Raw genomic sequence first — 21,687 nt, 5'->3', positions numbered from 1 at the left:
TTCTCCTTGACTGCTCTTCTCCAATTTCTCCTCCTCGACTCCTTTTCCTCCTCCTCCTTGACTGTGCTCTCCGACTATCCTTCGATTCACAATCGACTTTTCCACTAGTCTCTATTCCGTCTCTCTCCTACAGACTCGTGACTAACCACACCAGAAGTCTGTCCCCTAAAAGCTTCCTGTGAAAACGCAAGGACGTTAGCATATTTCCTTAGCCATCTCGTCTCACACTAAACCAACAATCAATCATCAGATAAAGGCTATTACATTTTTCGGTCACTCATTCGTGCACATCGAAATACCCATACGCTCTTGTATGGTAAACAACGTCGTAATAAAAGCACGGTATCACTACTTAATCATACAGGCATCAATAATTGCGTCAAATCCGTATATATATTCTTAATCTCAGTATACTAAACAACAGCACAGTAATCAGACACATCTCTGTACTTTACACTCCCACAAGCGTACACAAATATTCAAATATCCATATTAACGAATTTTACACACTACAACCATTTTCCAAAGTTACAATTCAATTCAACAGTTGCAAAATCTAGAATATCACATGAATTTACAACGAATTAACCAAATAGCGAATTACAATGTTAATTCTAACTACAAGCTAGCAATCTACATAATTCTTTACATCATCATAGCTCATTTCTCAAATACGCATGTAAATTAAACACTACAAAGGTAATTCTACGTACTAACGATTCTAGTAATGAAGTATACATACTGCACATAATTACAATTCCAATGCGGTAATAATCTGCAACAATCGAGCAAATAACTCACTGACCTTTACGAAGCTTTGTCTTTCCTTAGAATTTCCTAAGTTTTCCCGCCAATTCACGAGTTGTTTCCCGGAGTTATTTCTACAACTTCTCAGCGCGATGTTTCACAATGACTGGGTGTTGCTAGTCTACCGTACTCAGTTAAATTCGGGTTGAAATGGTGACCACATCCTATCTCAGTTCCGATTGGGTATCGATTCTACCTTGTTTTAAATACAATACTCCGGCCGTCTGTCAACGTGGTGAGATTTATGACGCCAATAAGGATCCTTATTTTTTGAACAAAGCTTTCAACGTCCACGTATGATTTTTGACACTCAACAAGCTGGGTTCTCGTAACAATTCCGAACAGGACCACAATAGCCGTGGGGTCTAACATACACACATGGCGTCTAACCAATTCCTTTGTTCTTGACTTACGTAATCGTGGCCAGGCAACGTGACAATAGAGTAATGGATTTAAATCTGCGCGGCATACGAATTGGAGTTCATCACGATCACAGATAGAAAAAGTGAGAAAAAGCATCCCCATCAAGTAATAAAACGGTAACGGTAATAGAAACGAAAACTGCACGATACCAAAGTGTTTCAAACCAACGAGAATAAAATAGTGTACAATACGGAATATATATATATATATATATATATATATATATATATATATATATATATATATATATATATATATATATATATATATATATATATATATATATATATATATATATATATAAAAATCCTCCCTGCGCCCTCTGGTGCTTGAGGCGACAGCAAAGGAGCACCATTTTGGTCTGTCGGCTGATGTTATGGGGGCGGTCTGCAGGGTGAGGCCTCTGGTCTTGAGTTCTCGGTCCACGGTTCGGCGCCAGATCTCTTTGGGTCTGCCACGGTTCCTTTTCCCTTGTGGAGTCCATCTCAGTGCCACCCTTGGTAGTGAGTCAGAGGGCATTCTGCAGACGTGGCCGAGCCATCTCCATCGACGAGTTGCAATGGTCTCAGCGATGGTGCTTGCGCCCGCTCTGTTTCGGAGTTCCTCGTTCTAGATCATGTTTGGCCAGAAGATCCTCATGATCTGTCGCAGGCACTTGGTCTGGAAGACTTCGAGCTTGCGTTCTATGTTAGCAGTGGTCTTCCAACACTCTGGCCCGTACAATAGGACGCTCAGCACGTTGCTCTTGAAGATACGGATCTTCGTGTGGGCGCTAAGGTTTGTTGTCCTCCACATGAGCTTCAGCATTGCGATGGCCTGGTTGGCGTTGCTGATTCTTGTGGTGACTTCCCTTGTGCAATCTCCATCCGTGGCGACCTTGCTGCCCAGGTATGTGAATTCGTCTACTTCTTGCAGAGGATGGTCGTTGATGGTGATTGGGTCGCCCACTCTAGTGTTCTTCCTCAAGACTTGTGTCTTCCCTATGTTGACTCGAAGACCTATGGTGCTTGCTGTCTGTACCAACTGTTGTGTCTTCTGTTGGATATCTTGGTGTCTGCTTGCCAGCAACCCGATGTCATCGGCATAATCCAGGTCATCCAGCATTGAAGTCAGCGTCCACTGCATTCCTTGCCTCCTGCCCTCTATGGTGCGGTGCATGATCCAGTCAATGGCCAGTGAGAAGAGGATCGGCGAGAGAATGCATCCTTGCTTCACTCCGGTTTCCACCTTGAATGGTTCAGTGAGTAGGTTGTTGTGGATGACTCTGTACTCAAAGTTCTCATACCGGGACCTGATGACGTTGACAAGTTTCTGGGGGATGCCGTAGTGTCGTAGGATCTTCCACAGAGAAGCTCTGTGCAGGCTATCGAAGGCCTTCTCAACGTCCACAAAGACCACATAAAGGGATCCATTCCACTCATGGGACTGCTCAAGGATCTGTCTCAGAGCGAAGATGTGGTCGATGCAGGGTTTGCCCTTCCTAAAGCCTGCCTGTTCCTGGCGTAGGATGCCGTCCACAGATGTTGTGATGCGTTGAAGAATGATGTGACTGAAAATCTTACTGGAGATGGATAGTAAGGTGATTCCTCGCCAGTTGTTGCAGTTCCCCAGATCTCCTTTCTTGGGAAGTTTGACGATGATTCCTGTTTTCCAGTCATTCGGTGCTTCTTCACTATCCCAGATCTTTTAGAGACTCTGGCAAAGAAACTGCGGTGTCTTTGTGTCTTCTGCCTTCAGCATCTCGGGACATACTCCATCATCGCCAGGTGCCTTCCCATTCTTCAGCTTGTGGATGGCCTGCTTGACCTCCTCAACAGTGATGTCGTCGCAGTTGATGTCAAGGTCCTCCTCTGCTTCAGGAATGTCAGCGAGTATTGGTGGGTCTGGGCGATTCAGTATGGACTCGAAGTGTTGCTTCCACCTCTTCAGCTTCTCCTCCTCCACTGTGACATGAGTTCCATCTTCATCTCTCACTGGATGGTCGTGGTGCTGATCGTAGTCGCCCTTCAGCTTCTTGGTGTTCTGGTACACCGTCTTCATGTCTTTCTGCTCTGCTGCTGCCTCCGCCTCCTTTGCCAATCTCTCTGTGTAATCTCTTCTGTCTCTCCTTGCTGATTTCTTCACCTCCTTATCTTTTCTTCTATACTCCTTCGAAATTCTCTCTTTCAGTCTTGGTGACTTGGAGTCCAAAAGTCTCTTCTTAATCTGTCTTTTCTCGTCTATGCGAGTCCACGTCTCTCCTGATATCCACTCTGTCTTCTTACTATTCCTATAACCTAAAACTACTTCTTTTGCTTCCTTCATTACTCTGTTGAAATTGTCTATGGTCAGCGCTGTCTCATCTTCTAGAACACTAAACCTATTCCTTAGGGCCAGCCTAAACTCTTCCTTCACTTTTGGATCTTTCAGCTTGGCCACATCGAAGCGCCTATTCCTGAAGACCCCTATCCTAACTTTCCTAAGCTTCAAAGTCACCTTGGCCACCAGAAGACTATGGTCGCTGCCGATGTCAGCGTGCCGCATCACTCGCACGTCCTGCAGGGAGTGTTTCCATCGGCCGTTGATGATGATGTGGTCGATCTGGTTCTGAGTTCTGCCGTCTGGTGACGTCCATGTGAGCTTGTGGATGTCCTTGTGCTCGAACAGGGTCCGTCCTATGACCAAGTCATTCTCTTCATAAAAGTTGACCAGTCTTTCCCCGTTGTCGGTCATCACACCTACTCCATGGCTCCCCATGGTCCTCTCTCTATCTTTATTGCCGCAGCCGACCCTAGCGTTGAAGTCGCCAGGTACCAACAGCACGTCATGTCGAGGACGTCCTCTAAAACGGCTTGAAGAGCGTCGTAGAAGGTGTCTTTATCCTCTTCTTCCGCGTCGTCTATTGGTGCATAGGCCACAACAACAGACAGCTTGGCGTACTTGGAGTTCATCCTGACGTACAGCAGGCGCTCGTTCACTGGCTTCCACTGTAAAACGGTATTGGTCTTGTTCTTGCTGATAATGATGGCGACCCCCTCCCGGTGGTCATTGTCCTTCCTTCCGGACCAGATGATGCCTTCTCCGGAGTTCAACTTCTGCTTGCCGGCACCAGTCGATCGTGCTTCTGTTACACCCATGAGGGTCAAGTTGTAGTGATTCAACTCTCTCACTGCTTGTGCCAGTTTTCCAGTCTGGTTGAGCGTTCGCACGTTCCAGCATCCAACTCTGATCCATGCTTTTGGCGTCAGAAGTTCCGCTATCGGGATGGGGACTTCCTTGCGGTTTTGTTCTCCATCCGTCATAGAGCCAGTTGCCTGGTCTGCTTCGCTCCCAGCGCCGGTTGTCGTTTGTTCCCTTGTTGTCGTTTCCGTAGCAAGAGTTGTTTTAACGGGGTGGGGTTGCTAGCCCCACGCCCAACCCTCCTCCTTTTTCAGCCGGGCTTGGGACCGTCCTTGGCGAAGTTATATATATAATATGAAAACATGAGAGAGAGAGATCTAATTATACGTGGAAAGAAACTAAACAAGTCATATATGAAATGAACATTTCTGAACATATGACTCGTTTAATGCACGAACTGGTACACAAGCTTTCGGCATAATCTAAATTACGAGTTAACAAAAGCTGACGTTTTTATATTGACATCAGATTTGAAAGTAAAAGAAAACAAGCGTCATAGTAGTAGAGAATATTACCTTGTCCAGGAATTTCGTTTAATGCTCAGTTTAATCATGATTTTAAACAAATATTTAACACGTTGCACTGAAACTAATGTTATGTGAAAACTATTGAACGTAGTACTTTTTTTACGTGAAAAACATATAACCGCTTATGAGATTTATAGGTGAATACAAATTTGTCTGTAGATTGTGTTTTTAGAAAGGCTGTGCTTCCAAAATCAATTAAAATAAGTCGGAGTCGTCGCAAGTATATACCGACTTTTGGGATATATGCAACATTCTTTCAACTGCAGGCCTTTAGATCAATGATGAATTTCTACTCATTCACTAGTAATAAAAGACATGAAAATAACGATAAAAAGTATTAATAGTGCCTGTTTTCTAAATGAAATTAAAATGGTACACAATTTCATCGGAATCCTTTCTTTTTTCCATTCCCCTTTCTCCTCTCGTGCGTAAGGGAAAAACGAAGTCTGGAGTGAGAGAGAAAAACATATGGCGCCGGACAAAAACATTTAAACTGAACTTGTACCAAGTAACCTACAGTAATCTGGTTCGTCGTAACGGTATATTTACGCTTTCATTGGGATCTATATACAATGTTCATAATATCAATGATACTGTACATAGTTGCAATCGTTACTCGACACTATGCCTATATGTTAAATTTGTCTGTTACGAGGCATACATACTGTAACGTATTTAATGCTTTGTTGTCTTTGTTTCTTGAATAAACCTATTATATTTGTTCTAGAACTCGATTATTACTTATCAAATATAAAAATGTCCAAATTGTCCCCCGTCCCCCCCCCCCTCTGGATTATCGTAGCTAGATACGGGCGAAAATTCATGAAAATACGAGCGTTGGGGATTTTCGCTTATGTCATACGACGATGTCTCTGGACCTATGAATGATGGTAAAGTTTAATCAAACCGTCCAAAGGGATGGGGGCGAGAGAGAGAGAGAGAGAGAGAATTTTCTAATCTTTAGAAATGTTAATTAAATCAGAATAATCACTTAGATGAACTGTCAATATATTAAAATATTTTAAATACCTCTTGTTGGTTTGTCATGTCGCTTAATTTCTATTCCACGCTAATTTCCGTATTCCAGTACGTGAATGCCTGACAGTTCATGTTCAGTGTACAAGAGGCTAACCGTGTTTGTAGTGCACTACTTTCTTCACAAAAACCATATTTCATGTTTAAATCATGAGTGTGTCTTATATTGATTGAATACATCTGAATAAAAATAGAAACTCAAAAAGAAAACAACCAACCTATATATTTGCATATGTGAATGTGAACGCCAAGAAAAATCGTAGAACTACATTTAGTAGCGGACACAATCGGAGGGATGTGAGGAGTTCATTCACTCGGTCAATACACAGCTGCCCGGAACATATCGTAACTTCATTCAAAGTGCAAATATGTGTATTTATATGTGATATAAATAAAATATACGTGTAGTATGTACGCTGTATCAATGATATACCACTCGTTGTATAAATTTTTAACTAAATGGAAACTCGGCAAGCCTCGTTTCCCTTTCAATGAAAAATTTATACATCTATAAATATATCATTATTATGACAGATATTTCTTTAAAACTTGTTTTAAGTAGTAAGCTGTCAAGTTTTTGATGTGAATGGAAGCCATATTCGTTAATGAAACGAATGCATCCCATCGATAAGGTTTTGAAAACAAATATTAATTTTACATTGTAGAATACGAAATTCAAATTTTATTTTGAAAATCTAGGTTTTAAATCTGAATTATTTCTGAACCAAAACACCTCCATCCGCTTGCAATTTGCGACTTAGTATCACAATTAAATGGCTAGATTATTCACTTGAAGATCTTCGCAGTTCAAGTTTCAATGTTGAAATCAAGGTCTGACTTAATGGTCAGAACACAAACGATGGATTCCGCATCAATAACGGTATCATGCCATTGATTATTTAATCCATCATTTGGCACACCTCCATAGTTTTCGTATAAATTTGTTAGTTTGGATGACAGAAAGATGTTTCTTATGATATTAATTCTTTTCTTAGTTATCATATTTTCATACCTCCCTGGGCAGGCATCAGCGTTGGCAAAAAGTGTATGTTTGTTTATGTGCTGTTTGTTTATCAGATTGTGAAAATTGCTCAAGCAGTACAGTAGCGTACACTACAACCTGTAGTACAGGGATTGGAAACTCCACCTACGTTACAGTTGTCTGCATCGTGTATACATGGCATTTTAATATACAGTATGGTTTACTGTTATTCCCTCTAAGGCAGTAATAGTACTCGTATATTAAGAGACCAGATTCTCAGTCAAGACTATATGTAGTCAACCAAATATTACCAATTTCATATTGTCGGGCAGACGAATTTCTCAATGAACAGAAATAACATATGGTGTAGTAAACCAACAACATGTTGTTATCCGTTTTTTTTTTTATTTTCTGAAATTACCGGTGGTAGAGAACAACTGTCAGAGGCACAATTTTTGCTGGAGTATCATCTTTGTTGATCGGGCGGTTTATCTGGCCGCTCGCTACTAAAATTATTAACTTTATTTCGACTGACTATTGTATGCGGACGGTAAGTATAACTCCTCTTCTTTCGAGACATAATATTAAATCCCTATTCTTAGGATTCATCCCTGTCAGAAAAGAACATTAGGTTTTGATTGTGGATTGAATTTCTGATACATGAGCAGAATCACTCCAAGAGCAAGAGAAAATCATCTTCATAGTACATGTGTTGTAAACTATACTGTTCCTTTATTTGATTATTAACATAAGAATCAAATGTATCCGTGTATCGGCAAGAGATGTGATAGTGCATAGGTCATTTTATGTGGATATTTACAGATAGATCAGATCCATTCAGAATTGAACCCCAACTTCAATCTCGTAAAATAAATGCCTGTAATAATTATATTTACCTGTGAATAATTTAAAGGATTCTAACCTTTCAAATGTGAAAATATTCCTTTCTCTTACTGTGAAAACTTATGCAATTTGACAACGCTGGAAGTGAATGGTGTATTTGGGGTTATATGCATGCCCTTATAATGATAGGAGACTGTTGTAGCCAGGACTCAAGATTATTTTGTAGGTGTCACTATCCGCTGCACATATCACTAATGACAAAATGGTGTGAAACCAGCTAGACTGGTTAGTAAATGGTTTCATATAACTAGACTACTATAGACCTCCCCATTTACATTGACACATGTCCTTGAATGTGACCCATATTCACCTTTAAAAATGGTTGAAACCCAGTGTGAATTGGGCCACCTGCCAATGAGTCTTTTCAGCTCCTAGATGTATGAGGATGGGAAACAAAGTTTAACTGTCATGGGTCAGAATCAAACCTAGTTCATCTGTCTCACAGTCAGGTGCACAACCACTATCTCAGAATTATGGTGTGTTAGTAAGTGTCCTCATATGTATATACTGCTATATTATTTTGTCGAGATTACATGTACTTTTTGTCATCTTGCATCAGCACCAAAGCATTATGTCTCATCATGTATATTAGGCTGTTTCATATCATTCAAAAACCATGGTATTAAAACTTCATTAGCCAGTTACAATGATACAATGAATTTTGAATAAGAATCTAAAATTTGCAGGCAGGAAAAAAGTTATTTCCACATAAAAACTTAATTTGTATACCAGATACCTTGACCAAATATAAACTGCATGCATTTGAGATAAGAAAGACAACTACTGATTTTCAGGTCAAATGGTCATAGGTCAAGATACAGTGACTGCACAGTATCTAGAGTTCTTTATCACTCATTTTGACAAAACTTTGTATTTGGCTTGCATTTGAGACAAGGCTGATGCATATTCATTTGGAGTCAAAAAGTGAAAGGTCATGGCCTGAAAAATTTTTAAAAAATCAATCCTTACAAAATTAAAGTTCTATACCACTTGCCTGTCTTGCATCTGAGACAAGAAAGTTGCCTATTAATTTTGGGACTGTAAGGTCTTAATTCAGGGTCAAAGGGACTCCAAGAAGGAAAATGGCTTCTATAAAATAACTAAAGTCGTATGTCACAAACAATGAATGGATCTTGTGGATGGTATGCATAATTGTAACAGTTAAGACCCATATTGATTTTGAGATCAATAGTCAAGGTCATCAAGAGTGAAAGATGAATATTAGTACCTGAGTGTTTTAAATAAAAGAAATATGATAATACTATTTATCAAATGATGGGCAGATAGCATACCAATTATAGTACTCATGTTGACAAATTGATTAGGCTGGGTTCCTGGTCTTATTGAAAAATGCTTGTATATATGGACATGGAAAATTTGGAATAAGTCATTTTCTAAAAGTTGCATGTATGTTCATAATGTATTTTCAGTACAACTTACAAATTAAGGCCTACAGAGCATCTATATACTACTTTTGATTTCAATTTCAGATTGGAAACCTTTTCTTCAGCATCACAGATGAAGAATTGAATCTGCGGTCACAGCTGCGAGATCTCAAGATGGAGCAGGGGTCCATCAGCATAACTGATGAATTTGCTCGATACATGAAACTTCAAAGAAAAATTAACAGTTTTACTGATGCAATTAAAAAATTTGGTATAAATGATAATTAATACCTCAAAATTCCCATTTATGCTGCAAAATTTCCACATATACTTGAAAATAGTTTAATTTATACTACACAATTTCCATTCATGCAACAAACTTTACATTTATACTACAAAAACGTTATTGGGGTCCCGAGTGGTCTAAAGTGCTCTCCGTTACGGATCACTGCCATCTCACCTCTGTCTGCGTGGGTTCGAGTCTCGGATTCAGCCAATGCGGGTATGTGTGAAAACTTGCCAGTAGCTTCTCGTGGGTCGGTTGTTCTTTCCGGGGTTTTACCTGGTTCTTCCTCCACCATTAATACTGGCCGCCATGTATAGCCTATCATGTGCTGAAAAATGGTGTTAAACCCTACAACAACAACAACAACAAAAACATTATCTCACTTGCATTAGTGAGACCATGATATCACAATTTTTCTTGAATTACAGAGTTATTTTTGTCACTATGTTGAGACTGTATGAAAGTTTTGTACCAAAAGTTTTATCACTCACCTGGCCTTAAGTCAACCATGCATCCATCATGTGTTTGTCACCTGTCTCTTTGGTATTTTCAACTTTTAAAATAAAAATCTTTGGACCATTTTCAGCCAGATTTGGAAGAAAAGGAGGCCTTTCAAGTTTGCACAAATGAGGCTAATCTTTAATCAGTTATGGACATTGTTAATTTTAAGTAACCGTTATACAGATTCTTCTTGTAAACTGATTTACAAAACAATGCCAATCTTCCATTAAATATGGCTGATGTTTCTATAAAAATGAAAACCAATGAGTTCATAAGCCACATAACAGATATTGGACCAGATGTTATGGAATGCATAATGTCCTTTTTGATTTGTCCAAATAATACCTATCCACTGTCAAATAGTCATAATAATACCTATCCACTGTCAAATATGACAGTCATAATAATACCTATCCACTGTCAAATGTGACAGTCATTGCTAAAAGCATAAAAACTTTTATATGACTTCTCAAACACCACTAAGCAGAATTTGATCATAATTGATGGAAAACATCGTGAAAAAAAAGCCTTCTAGATTTATCAAATGCAGTTAAACGTGCTAATGGTCACCTGAGTTCAACGTCACCTAGTCACGATGGTTATACTCATCCCTGCCAGCAAATTTCTCTTATGAATGTCATGTAATCAGCGGTCACCTGTTTTCCATGGACAACTGCCCTGTGTTTCTTAACCATGCAATGGTTTCACCCTCTCTTCTGTAGTTGGTGGACATGTGTTAACAAAGCAGTGGTTTTACCATTCCTTCCATGGTCACTCACTGAAGCACATTAGCAGTGACTGCTCCAAGTATGCAGATTAAACTTCTTAAGTTTGATGAACAAGGCATGGTATATGGTATGGCAAGGTACATTATGTGAATCAATAGCTGCAGGAAGCTTCTTTTTATTCCCTAATCATCAAAGGTCTATCATAAAAGCCAACTGTCTTTGATTGTTGCTAAATAGCTAAACAAAATACATGTATCTTGTTAACATACTCCTACTGCTGATAATAATACATGTAAAATAAAAATAATGATAATATTATTTGTTTCATAGTCAATAAATTTGTCTAGAGCCAAGCTGGAGAGCTGTACCTGCCTTCAGAGGTCACATGACTACAAAGGCCACTTAGCCTTTTCCTATGAGTGGCTGTTGTAGACAGGTTTTACTTATATTAGTCAAACTTGTCTACAAGAGCCACCTATGGTAAAAGGTAAAAGTGGCATATATATATATATATATATATATATATATATATATATATATATATATATATATATATATTTACCTTAGTCTTTCATACAAGTTTTCAAGTCAGTATACAGATGTGGCATGATAATTGTTCTTTTGTTTCCTTAAAATACAGACATCAGTTTTGTTAATTTACATGTGTATGTACATTTGACACTGTTCTGCTAACATCGCTACATCATAACTTTCAGGTAGCTAACTACAGTAGTCCCCCTCTTATAAGGCCACCCCTAATGCAGCAGGGAAGTGGCCTTATAATGCGGGTGGCCTTTCTAGAGGGGGATGACAAATGCGAATAGTAAATACATATGAAAAAAGTCACAAGTACATTTAATTTTAAATATTTAATATTTTAATTAAAAAATCACATGCATAATGTGAAATAAATGTAAAACAAACTTTGTCATCATTTGCAAAAGAATGCTATGAATAACCACTGATACAGTTTTAAAATGTCTTTATAATTATGTTACAGTTCACATCACGTCACTTTGTTGGTAACAGTCTAAAAAACAAACCAGTCTCATCACATTAAAAATATCCTTGCTGTCATATCCCCTGCATATATCGTTTAGTCTTTTGTTCCAATCTTCGACAACTTCATTATTAACATCAGCTGATTCGCCGCTAATGACAGAACACTTGATATTGTGTCGCACTTGAAATCTGTGCAACCATCCGTTACTTGCGGTAAAGTCGTCATATCCCAGCTCAACTGACAAATTTTTTGCTTTTTCTTGTCTTTCAAATCAGGATACAAACGTCTCCTGGCTCAAACAATCTTCCTTTCTCCGTCCATTTCACCTTTCCACTTCTGCAGAATTGTTTCATTATCTTTCACGATATTGTTTATCTGAGTCTTCCCGATAGTTTTCTGCAAGGATCCTTGACGACAGCCCCCATCAGTTGAATTACTTTCACGTTCTTCTCTAAACTGAGAATTTTTATTTTCCTCGATGACATGTTGATCTTTTTGCAGTAATTTATTCATGTTGCCAACTACAATACTGATAAAACAATTTTGTATGCATCTAAACAAATTGCCATGTGTTTTTAAAGGAAGTGATCTTGTCACGTGATTCGTTAGTCGCAGTCTGGTACCCTATTGTTTTTTTACATTTCTTGAAACTAGGTGAGAGAAGCCAAAACGGCTTCGATATGTACTATTAACATCATGCAGACTTGACCTCGCGGCCGCTAGGATTCGTACTTTTGACAATTATTGTCAGTAGTAATAGCCACTGATTACCAAAGTGAACAAGCTCAACATCTTACTAAGGGAAGTCATAAAGGCTATTAAACCATTTTCCTGCTGACTTGGGTATTGTACATCGATACTGCCACTTCTCAGCTGTTACTACTGTTCGATAATTGTATTCTTAACAATTATCAGAGTGATTAAATCGGACATCTTATGATAACACAGCAGTAAGGCTAATTGGATTACATGTACGTACCCTTTTGTATGGATTAAAATTTGAGTCTTTCTCGGTTTTTATGGAATAAATTTGGCTTCTCGTGAGGCGTAAATGATATAATATTAACCTTAGTGGTAAATGTACTTTACTCAACACTTCTTTCAGTAACGAAAACCTGACATCGGGAAACAGAAATCGGATTACTTAACATACGTTATGAATACAATACTGGTTCTGGATACATATTCAAATAAAATGCGGCCGCTTGTGAGGGGTAAATTTTATGATTTTGCACTAATATGCTGGTCGCGTTAGCTGGGTGGCCTTTCGAGAGAGGTACTTTTGAACACAAACTCGTCGGTGCCAACGGATTCTGGCCGTAAGGAGCGGGTGGCCGCTGGTCAGGGGGTCCGTTCAAGAGGAGGACTACTGTAATCACTAACTTTGGAACTTAACCATTTGTGTTGTTGGGCTGGATGGGTTTGCATTTTGCAGGCAAACTTTATATCCCCAGTTTTGCTGTATGTTAAGTAGTAAAGCATAGTTGGCTTCATAGTTAACAAGACAAATTTTGGATTTATTTACCTTTTCTTTCTCCAGTCTTTTAAAAATGTCTTTAATATGTATTAGAGATTCCTTTTTGCCCTTGAAAGAGGGATCTCTGTCCTAGTGAGGCATGGAACTGTATAATTCCCATTTGAATGTTTTGACCCTATGGCAGTTGTACAATGTTTTGTTATGGTATTTATTATTATAGCAAAGCCAACAGTGTAAAATGAAGATTATGTTTGATGCTTGACTTTATTTTACTTTTCATATTAATGACTTACCAAAACTGATCAGTAATTTAGCAGATATGGAAGCCAGGAAGACATAATATACCAAGTGAACAGTGAATATTCTATTTGGATTAGTTCTTTTTTTTGAACATCTGCTTGTTTTTCACATCATTGGATTTCAGATGAATTTCATATATCATGTAAGTTTTTGCTTGTTTTGTAATTTTGGTACTTTAAAATTGCTAAAACTTTGCTGAACAATGCATGACATCATTTAGTCACTAATCAGTGTATGTAAGTGTTTTATGTACAAGAAGAGATATCTGAGAAAAATGACTTGACATTACTCTGATTTACAAATTAATAATTATATTTTAATTTCGTTAAATGCAACATGAGCTTAATGTTATAAAATGTGAGCTCGTAATTAAAGATGAATCCTGTTCTTAACATTGGCCTCAGATGCAGATAGAATTTAGTCATATGATTTTTTCACCCCAAATGAGCAGCTATACATTGGAAAGCATCATTGTTTTAATGTTGTACTTGTACAGTCTGATTTATAAAATGTATTACAAGAACATAAAGCTTAGTGTTACAGTCAAACCTGCCCTAACAGGCACCTTTATATAGCCATAACCTGGTCTCACCAACCATTCTGTCTTCTCCTTGTGAAGTTTCTTCTATAAAAGACATATATTCAGTATTCACCTGCTTTGAACCAACTTTGGCATGCAGTTTTACATTGATAATACCCAGGATGACCTTAATTTCCATCATTTCAGATCATCATTAATGCACATATAACCTCTGAATGTAATATCCATTTTCTTAACTTTATTTCCCAATACTAGATCCTCTTTTGAAGGCTCTGCCAAGTAAATTGTAATAGCTGGGGGACCTCTGTAGTGTACGAATCACAAATAATTCTAGTTGCCAAAGAACATTCAGCATTTAAGGATCATTTATGTTGATAAATTTTAACTCTACTGGTTATAGACTATGAGTGATTTTACAGTTTCCTTACATCTGTCGTCAAGTGTCCATTTGCACATGTTTAATATTGCTGCACCTAAACTGCCCGGAGGATTGCTCTGAAACTTAATGCACGCATTCATTCAAATATTTTATTGATCCTAAATTAAATGGTGCCTCTTGGACACTCAGGACGACCACTATTGTGGACATCTTGAAAATCTTGTTACGATCATATCAATGTGAGATTTTCAATGAACGTGATCTAATGATATCTAATTAGTCTTAAATGAAAATGGATCAAATTTGACGTTCAGAAAGGCCTTTATAGAGGTCATCTTTAAAATCTTGTTTTGCTGCTCCACCTGTATGGATAGTCATATTAACATAAGGTTTGCACTAAATGAAATATTGTTATTTTTAATTGATGCTGAATGAAAGTAATGTAGATCTGGCATCCAGAGCATTTTGAAAAATCTTCCAGCTATTTTTCTTGAGTGAATGGTTTCATCAGCATGACTTTCTCACACACAAAAATTCTCATGTCTGTTTTGTTCTAAACAAAAATGTTAATGATCTAATGTCCAATATGACCGCAATGTTGGCAGTCTTGAAACTTTTGTTATTGCAACTCTTCCCAAATGGATGTTCATATTGACGTGGAATTTGTACTCAAAGACTTTTTATGATATTGTTTTAGAATGAACATTGTGCCCCTTGGAATCCAATATGGTTATTTTGGATGCTCTTGCATCTTTGAAATGACGTATCTCAGTGCAGAAATGTTATATTAGCTCCATAGGTTGTGAACACAAGTGTCGTTCAGTGTTATATAATACAGGCAAAGCCAATTACATAATGTGTCAGGTTCTATTTAATTCTTTCTACTTGAGGATACATTAAAATCTGTTGATATTTGTAAGATGTGTACTGATTTCATTTTTACTCCTCATTTTGCTCAGATTCCACAAGAACGAAACAGATGATGATGCTGACAGTAGGGGTTAAAACAGGGATATATGTACTCCATGTAAGTTTCATTGTTTGGCAGAAGTTTAATAATTCTTTGGGTCTTTAAAGTTATGGTTTGAAATTCACCTAATTTTTTCAATGTATTTAATCCTTGCTGAATTTCATAACAATTCCTTCAACTTGATACATACACCAATGTTATTTAATGTTAAAAAGATTAGATGAAGCTAACCCAGTCAGCTGGGCTGGGATAGGTCTGGCTAAATCAAGATGTTTGAGACAAAACACAATTTTTCTCACTATTTTCAAAGAGAATTGAGGACTCGGCTTTCCAAAACTGGCAAACTCATATTAACAATCTACATAAATGTATATATTGTAGTATGCATAAACTGAATTAGATGTGGGAAAATGTCCATCATGTGGATTATCATATCTAGTTAGAAAGTTGCTTGCTAAATAAAGGTGCTTAGCTGAAGGTAGAGACATGTATGCATAGTAGGACTGAGAGAAATAATAGGTACTGTGACTTATGCCAGAAAAATATTATTTGTTTGGTAGAAGATGAATTCTATTTCAGCTTAAAACCTTTTATAAAAAAAGAAGTTAATTAACTTTATTATTTTTATCCATTTGTAGAAAAATTTGTCATGAGTTGTACTAATATATTAATTATAAGAAATCTCTCTTACTGTATCAATTCAGCTTTTCATCAGAGACAGTCTTTGATTACTCATACAAAAAACAAAGTATTGAAAATCCTAATCATTAAACATGCTAGAAAATGTGTTATTTTTGATTCTGGATATGCTTCTGCTTTTGTGTAAGTATTGTCCTTCCATGTTTAAATGGTTTCCTCTCAAACTAATTATTTGTAAATTTCACCTAACAACATGATTTTATTCTGCCCTACTGTTTTTTTTTAAAAATTAGTTATTGATTGATAGCAAGATGACTTACTTTCACTTCTGGTAAAGTCAGATGGCGAAGTTTTATTTGATCAGGTCCCCAGTTGAGTCTTGGAGGATGCTAATAATAGTTGTTGTTGCCAGCATCTTTTGTTTTTGTAATTGTAGTCTGGGCTTCACATCTTTTATTCTAAAGGTATCATGTGCTTATCTATTATGACACAAACCATGTGTGAGGGACTGATATAACATCTGTAGTACAGATCCTGGAGCATTTGTTCAATTATTGGGTTTTTGATAAGTCTCGGAGATAAGCTTTCACTTTTCGTTTATCATGTATTTTGTGATTATAGAGTTTAAACAGATAGGAAAACATAAGAACCAAAACAACTTTGTGATAACTCTAATGTGCATTCCAGACCTAGTCACTTTTGAATTAGGCTTAGTTGACAACATCTTGATTGATTATGTGACGAAGACACAATTAGCAAATTTGACATAACCACCTTTGAGTTTTACTTCATTAAAGTGTTTATTTGGCACAATAATGGATAAACAAATCAAAGACAAGTTGAAGTAATGGTATTTGAGAACTCATGACCAATGTCTGGTTGCACAGAGTTTGTGCTGGTCAAAATCTTTGATCTACCAATTTCAGGAACTCTTACCATGCTAGGGACAATATTGTTTCCACTGTAATTCTCCTTTAAATTTTGCTTTCTTTGCTTCACAGTTATGAATGCAGAGTTAATTAGAGCAGAATGCATATTCCAGTTTTTTTGTATATGTGATATGCATAATATATTGCTTTCCATTCCAGGGTTTGATTATGGTGTCTCTAACACTGGCATACAAAAATGAGCCGTTACTACAGTTGCCACCGGAATGGTTCACCCCAATCAATAAGCTTGTAGCTTTTCCCACTGGTGTACCAGGTAGTTTTCTATAGATAAGTTTGCATGGAGCATGATGTCTTTCCTTATTTAAAGCTATTGTCTTGCACAAACATTGAGTTGACACCACAACCACAATTGCCAATGGATGACAAAAGGCAAGACTAAAATTTTGTAAAGAGCAATGTAATTCGTACTTTTATCATTATTGTCATATCAGGTACAAATTGGACATTTTTCATTCTCTTCTCTCTCTCTCTCTCTCTCTCTCTCTGCAAGAAATCCTTGGATTTTTATCAAATTTTCCTGTTCTCTCATATACAGGTGTTATTGTCCTGAATGCCTGGGTATTAGTAACATAACTTTATGAAGGATTATTGAATTTAGTGTTGGAAACTGGATCCATGCACAGTTTATAATCTGTTAATTTGCCCCCATGATGTCTTGCCAATTATTTTTCAAAATATTTTAAATCTAAGATAGTTTGAATAGTGCAGACCTGAGATATACCATAATAGATCACAAAACTTGTATTCTCAGCAAAATTGCTAACTTTACTGATAGTTCAACAGTCAAGTCAGATGAACAGCATGGACTTTAACTAAATTTGGCATAAGCTATATTTTAGATCTCAGCAGAGTTTGATTTTCAGCATTTTTCATCTTCATTGCCTGTTCTGAATCTGACTTCTGCAATATAACTTTATTTGTGATTGTAGGATACCAGCTTAGTTCAGAATTCAGATTTTTACTCTGCTGGTCATAAACCAGAAGAGCTTACATGATGGTCTTTTATCTAGCTGTTTTCTGTCCACCCATTAGCACAAGTGTTTTTATCACTGCTTCATCCGAACTGATAGGAGGATTGCCTTGAAATGTTACTAACACATTCATCAGATGGTCTAGTTTGTACTAAATGAAAGTGGTGCTCCTCAGACATCCTCTATAGCAGCCACATTGGCTATCTTAAACATCTTCTTATCACTACTTCACCTGATTTGATAGTTGTATGAAAATGGGTTTTTCACTTGAAAGACATACTATGAAAGTGATACCAATTGGACATCCAAAATGGCTACCACACCAGCCATCTTGAAAATCTTCTCATCACTACTTCTCCTGATTGAATGATCATTATGAACATGAGGTTTTCACTGAAAGACTTCTTGTGATGTTTAGTTGGTCCTAAATAAAAATGTTGATCTGATGCCAATTGTGGCTGCTATGGCAAGACATTTTGAAAATCTTGTTATGGCTACTCTTCCAAAATGGATGGTCATATCAGTATGGAGTTTTCACTAACTGACTTCTTACAATGTATAGCTGGTCCTAAATAAAAATGGTGCTGATCTGATGTCCAATATGGCTACCATGGCATCTTAAAAATCTTGTTATCATACCTATAGTCATATTGATGCTGGGTTTTCATCGGAAGTAGTCCTATGATGTCCAGTTGGTCTTAAATGAAACAAGATGGTTATCTGACATCCAATATGGCCACCACAGCAGCTGTCTTAAAAAATATTATTATTGTTACTTCTCCTTATCATGAAAACATTATTTCTAATCCTCTTCAAATGGATGTCCATATCAGCATGTGTTTTCACTAATAGACTTCTTATGATACATAGTTTGTCCTAAATTAAAATGGTGCCAGTTATGTAGGTTCTATTGACCTGGAAGGCAATGACATGTGCAGGATCACACAGGGATCATCCTTGCACGCACATGCACACACACACACTTCGTTTTGCTGCCTTCAAGTTAGAAGAAGTTGGATGCTCAGGCATTTCCTTCTTTTATCTATTCTTCTAATGCTAATGTGAATGAGTAGTGTAATTGAGGGAAACAATAAATCATTTTAGTAAATTATGTTTTTTCAAAAGTACTTACCTGATCACATTATTCAGTCTCTCTCACCCTTTCCTACATATGCTAGCATCCTGCTATGGGTTTCACAGAAGCTTAAATGATTAAACAGCTGAGATATGGGTGGCCACCAAGCTGGAAAATAGGATTTGATTTTTCAACAGTTGCTTCCTTTCATCTGTATGTTTGATAGAAAGACATTTGTTTCATTTTGCAGGGAGGGAGGGAGGGATTCAGATTTGGCAGAGACAACTTTTTAGAGGTGTGCAGTATTAAATAAAAAGGTGTCTGGCCTCCACTCTAGAACATTAAATTGTAGTTCCATAATTTAATTGCAGTATAGCATGTTACATATTGTGATTTGTTCCGAAATACAAAATTTCCTAATATTAATGTGATTGGATATTAGTATTTGCAGAGAAACATAATTTACTTTAACAAATTCATTCCACTACTTTATTTTGACAAATACATCAGTATCATTAATAATTTCATCTTTGAATAGCTGGTAGCTTAGTTTTGGGATAAAAATGTTTTGTATGATAGCTTGACAACATTCCATCCAAGATTTTCTAAGATTTGCTTTTTTTTAAAAACAATAAAAAAAAGTTAATTACTTAGGTTAAACATTGTGACTCAGAATTGTGGATAAAGTCTGTTGAAACAGATTTCCAACCTGTATTGGATACTCAGATTTAGTTCTACAGTGGCAACAACACAACTGTGCTTTTATACAAGTTTAAGATATGATTATCCCAACATCTCCCAAATTTAGTTAAATGAAAAGTATGGCTGTGATAATCTGACATTTTATAGAGAGGATTTTGTAGAAAGATATGGAAATTGTAGTCACTGGTAAGTCAAAATGACAAGTCTTCTTTTTGTGTTTTCTCAAACATTAACACCCTTCTCATTGTGTTTTCACCACTGGAAATAAATGACTGTTAAGTTTTCTTACATTAAAATAAATTGGTCATCAAGTTTTTCATGATGTTAAAAGGTAGATATGAAAATGGTTTGTTGGATGAATTTTGTAGCCTCCTTGTTTAATGGTAGAAAATTACAAAGAAATATGAATTCCATATATCTATTTTCAGGAGGTGTGGGTGTGACATGTTGGATTATAGTTTGCAGCTCAGTCGTCTACAGGATGAAAAACTTCCTCCAAGTCACATGAAGAGTCACATGACAGGCCATGTAACCAAAAACATGACTAGTGTGAAAAAGCCATAGATGAACAAGTGTTTTTGAGTCATAAGTTTAAAGACGGTTGATGCGTGGTTTTTGCCTGCAGAGTCACTGAGCAGTGTCTATAGCCACAGAGTACATTTCATAAACTTAAATATATTTATTCATGTATCTACAGCATTTATTCATCTAAGATTTTATACTATTGCTTTTCTGTTACTGTTAATCGGTTGTTAGCTACGAATCCCTTTGTTTACAATTTGTGAAAATTTACTGTAATATACATTTATTTATTGAGTTCTCATTTTTATTCACTTTTCTTTTACTCATGATGACCAGAGCTTTTGTTTGTCTACCTCTCACAGTAATAAATGGAAACCCTGAATGGACACAATACAACCTAATAATAGCAGATCTCAAGAGACCTGTGAAATGTTTTCCTTAAAACACGTATCATTGGAAATAGGGGAAAATACATAGCCATCATCAGTCCGCTTTATGAGTTACAGCAGTGTGTGCAGTTCAGAGTTAAAGCTAGACTGTGTTGACCTGATGTCGATAGTATTTTTGCATGATAATAAAATCTTGTTTGTGTATTTGCATTTTCCGTCTACTGTCATACCTAAATGTTTTGACACAATTTCAGTCTTGATATTTTTGATAATACTGAGTTGATGCAGTTTTAAATCAGAAGAGGAGACCATAATATAAAAAGTATGAAAATAGAGTTTAACTTAAAATTATGTCAGCATCCGAAAGTTCAAATTACGAAGCTGGTTATGTAATCCATTATTTATCTGGATCGCATTTTCTCAAATTTTATGCTTTTAGGGTTTTAAATTTATCAGTACTTTCTTATTGTATATTTATTCAATGAAATTTGCTCTAAAGGTGTGTAATTTGTTTTTTTGTTGTTTTTTTTAAATAAAATTTTTCATGCTGATGCTAAAATTCTCTGTTGTTTTCTTTTATGATGTGAATGCTACTGTCTCGATGAAGCTGTTAAATTTGTTCTGGACTATAAAAGAATTAACTCAGCAGTGTCATTTTTTTCTGACTGTAGCAAACAGATCTGGTAGATTAATTATGTGCCTTATTGTTTGTTAGACACGTCTAGCCTTCTACTTGTACAGGTGCAGCCACCTGGTTTGAATAGTTTAAGATTTGGACTTGTGGACATTCTAAACTAACATCATACACATCAGCCAGCCCCTAATGTCACATTGCCAGTGACATGAGATTTCAGTATAATGGGGTGTCAAAGCCAATCACCTATTGAAAAGTTCATATTTTGCCACAGACTCATGGGTTGGCTTTGCTAGTCTGTATTTCATAACCAAGGATCTATGGAAATATATGACTTGAAGATGTTGTTAGCTTCATTGTTTCTGGTAGTTTTCATGTTAGACCACTGTCATGTAGTCT

The 21,687-nt window shown here is 36.8% G+C and overlaps 2 protein-coding genes across 2 annotated transcripts in view; one reads left to right on the top strand and one right to left on the bottom strand.

Moving 5' to 3' along the window:
- The window catches only part of LOC149796445 (uncharacterized), a 251,870-nt gene that overhangs the window by 127,319 nt on the left and 102,864 nt on the right, over positions 1–21,687 (bottom strand). The window contains exon 11 of the mRNA XM_089960532.1: positions 3,205–4,060. Coding sequence (XP_089816658.1) covers positions 3,205–4,060 — 856 coding nt within the window. The remainder of the gene's footprint in view (positions 1–3,204; positions 4,061–21,687) is intronic.
- Positions 6,862–21,213, top strand: LOC149796446 (guided entry of tail-anchored proteins factor 1-like). The gene is made up of 5 exons (XM_089961161.1): positions 6,862–6,996; positions 9,327–9,492; positions 15,396–15,463; positions 17,134–17,248; positions 20,172–21,213. Exons 1-5 carry the CDS (start codon positions 6,916–6,918, stop codon positions 20,249–20,251), a joined length of 510 nt encoding a protein of 169 aa, XP_089817287.1. The 5' UTR covers positions 6,862–6,915; the 3' UTR covers positions 20,252–21,213.

Source organism: Sinohyriopsis cumingii, chromosome 6 (assembly GCF_028554795.1).
Source record: "Sinohyriopsis cumingii isolate HCF-2022 chromosome 6, ASM2855479v2, whole genome shotgun sequence".
In the NCBI taxonomy this organism is placed as follows: Eukaryota; Metazoa; Mollusca; class Bivalvia; order Unionida; family Unionidae; genus Sinohyriopsis; species Sinohyriopsis cumingii.
Note: the sequence above shows the minus strand (reverse complement) of the source record. Positions and strands in the feature narration are given on the sequence as shown.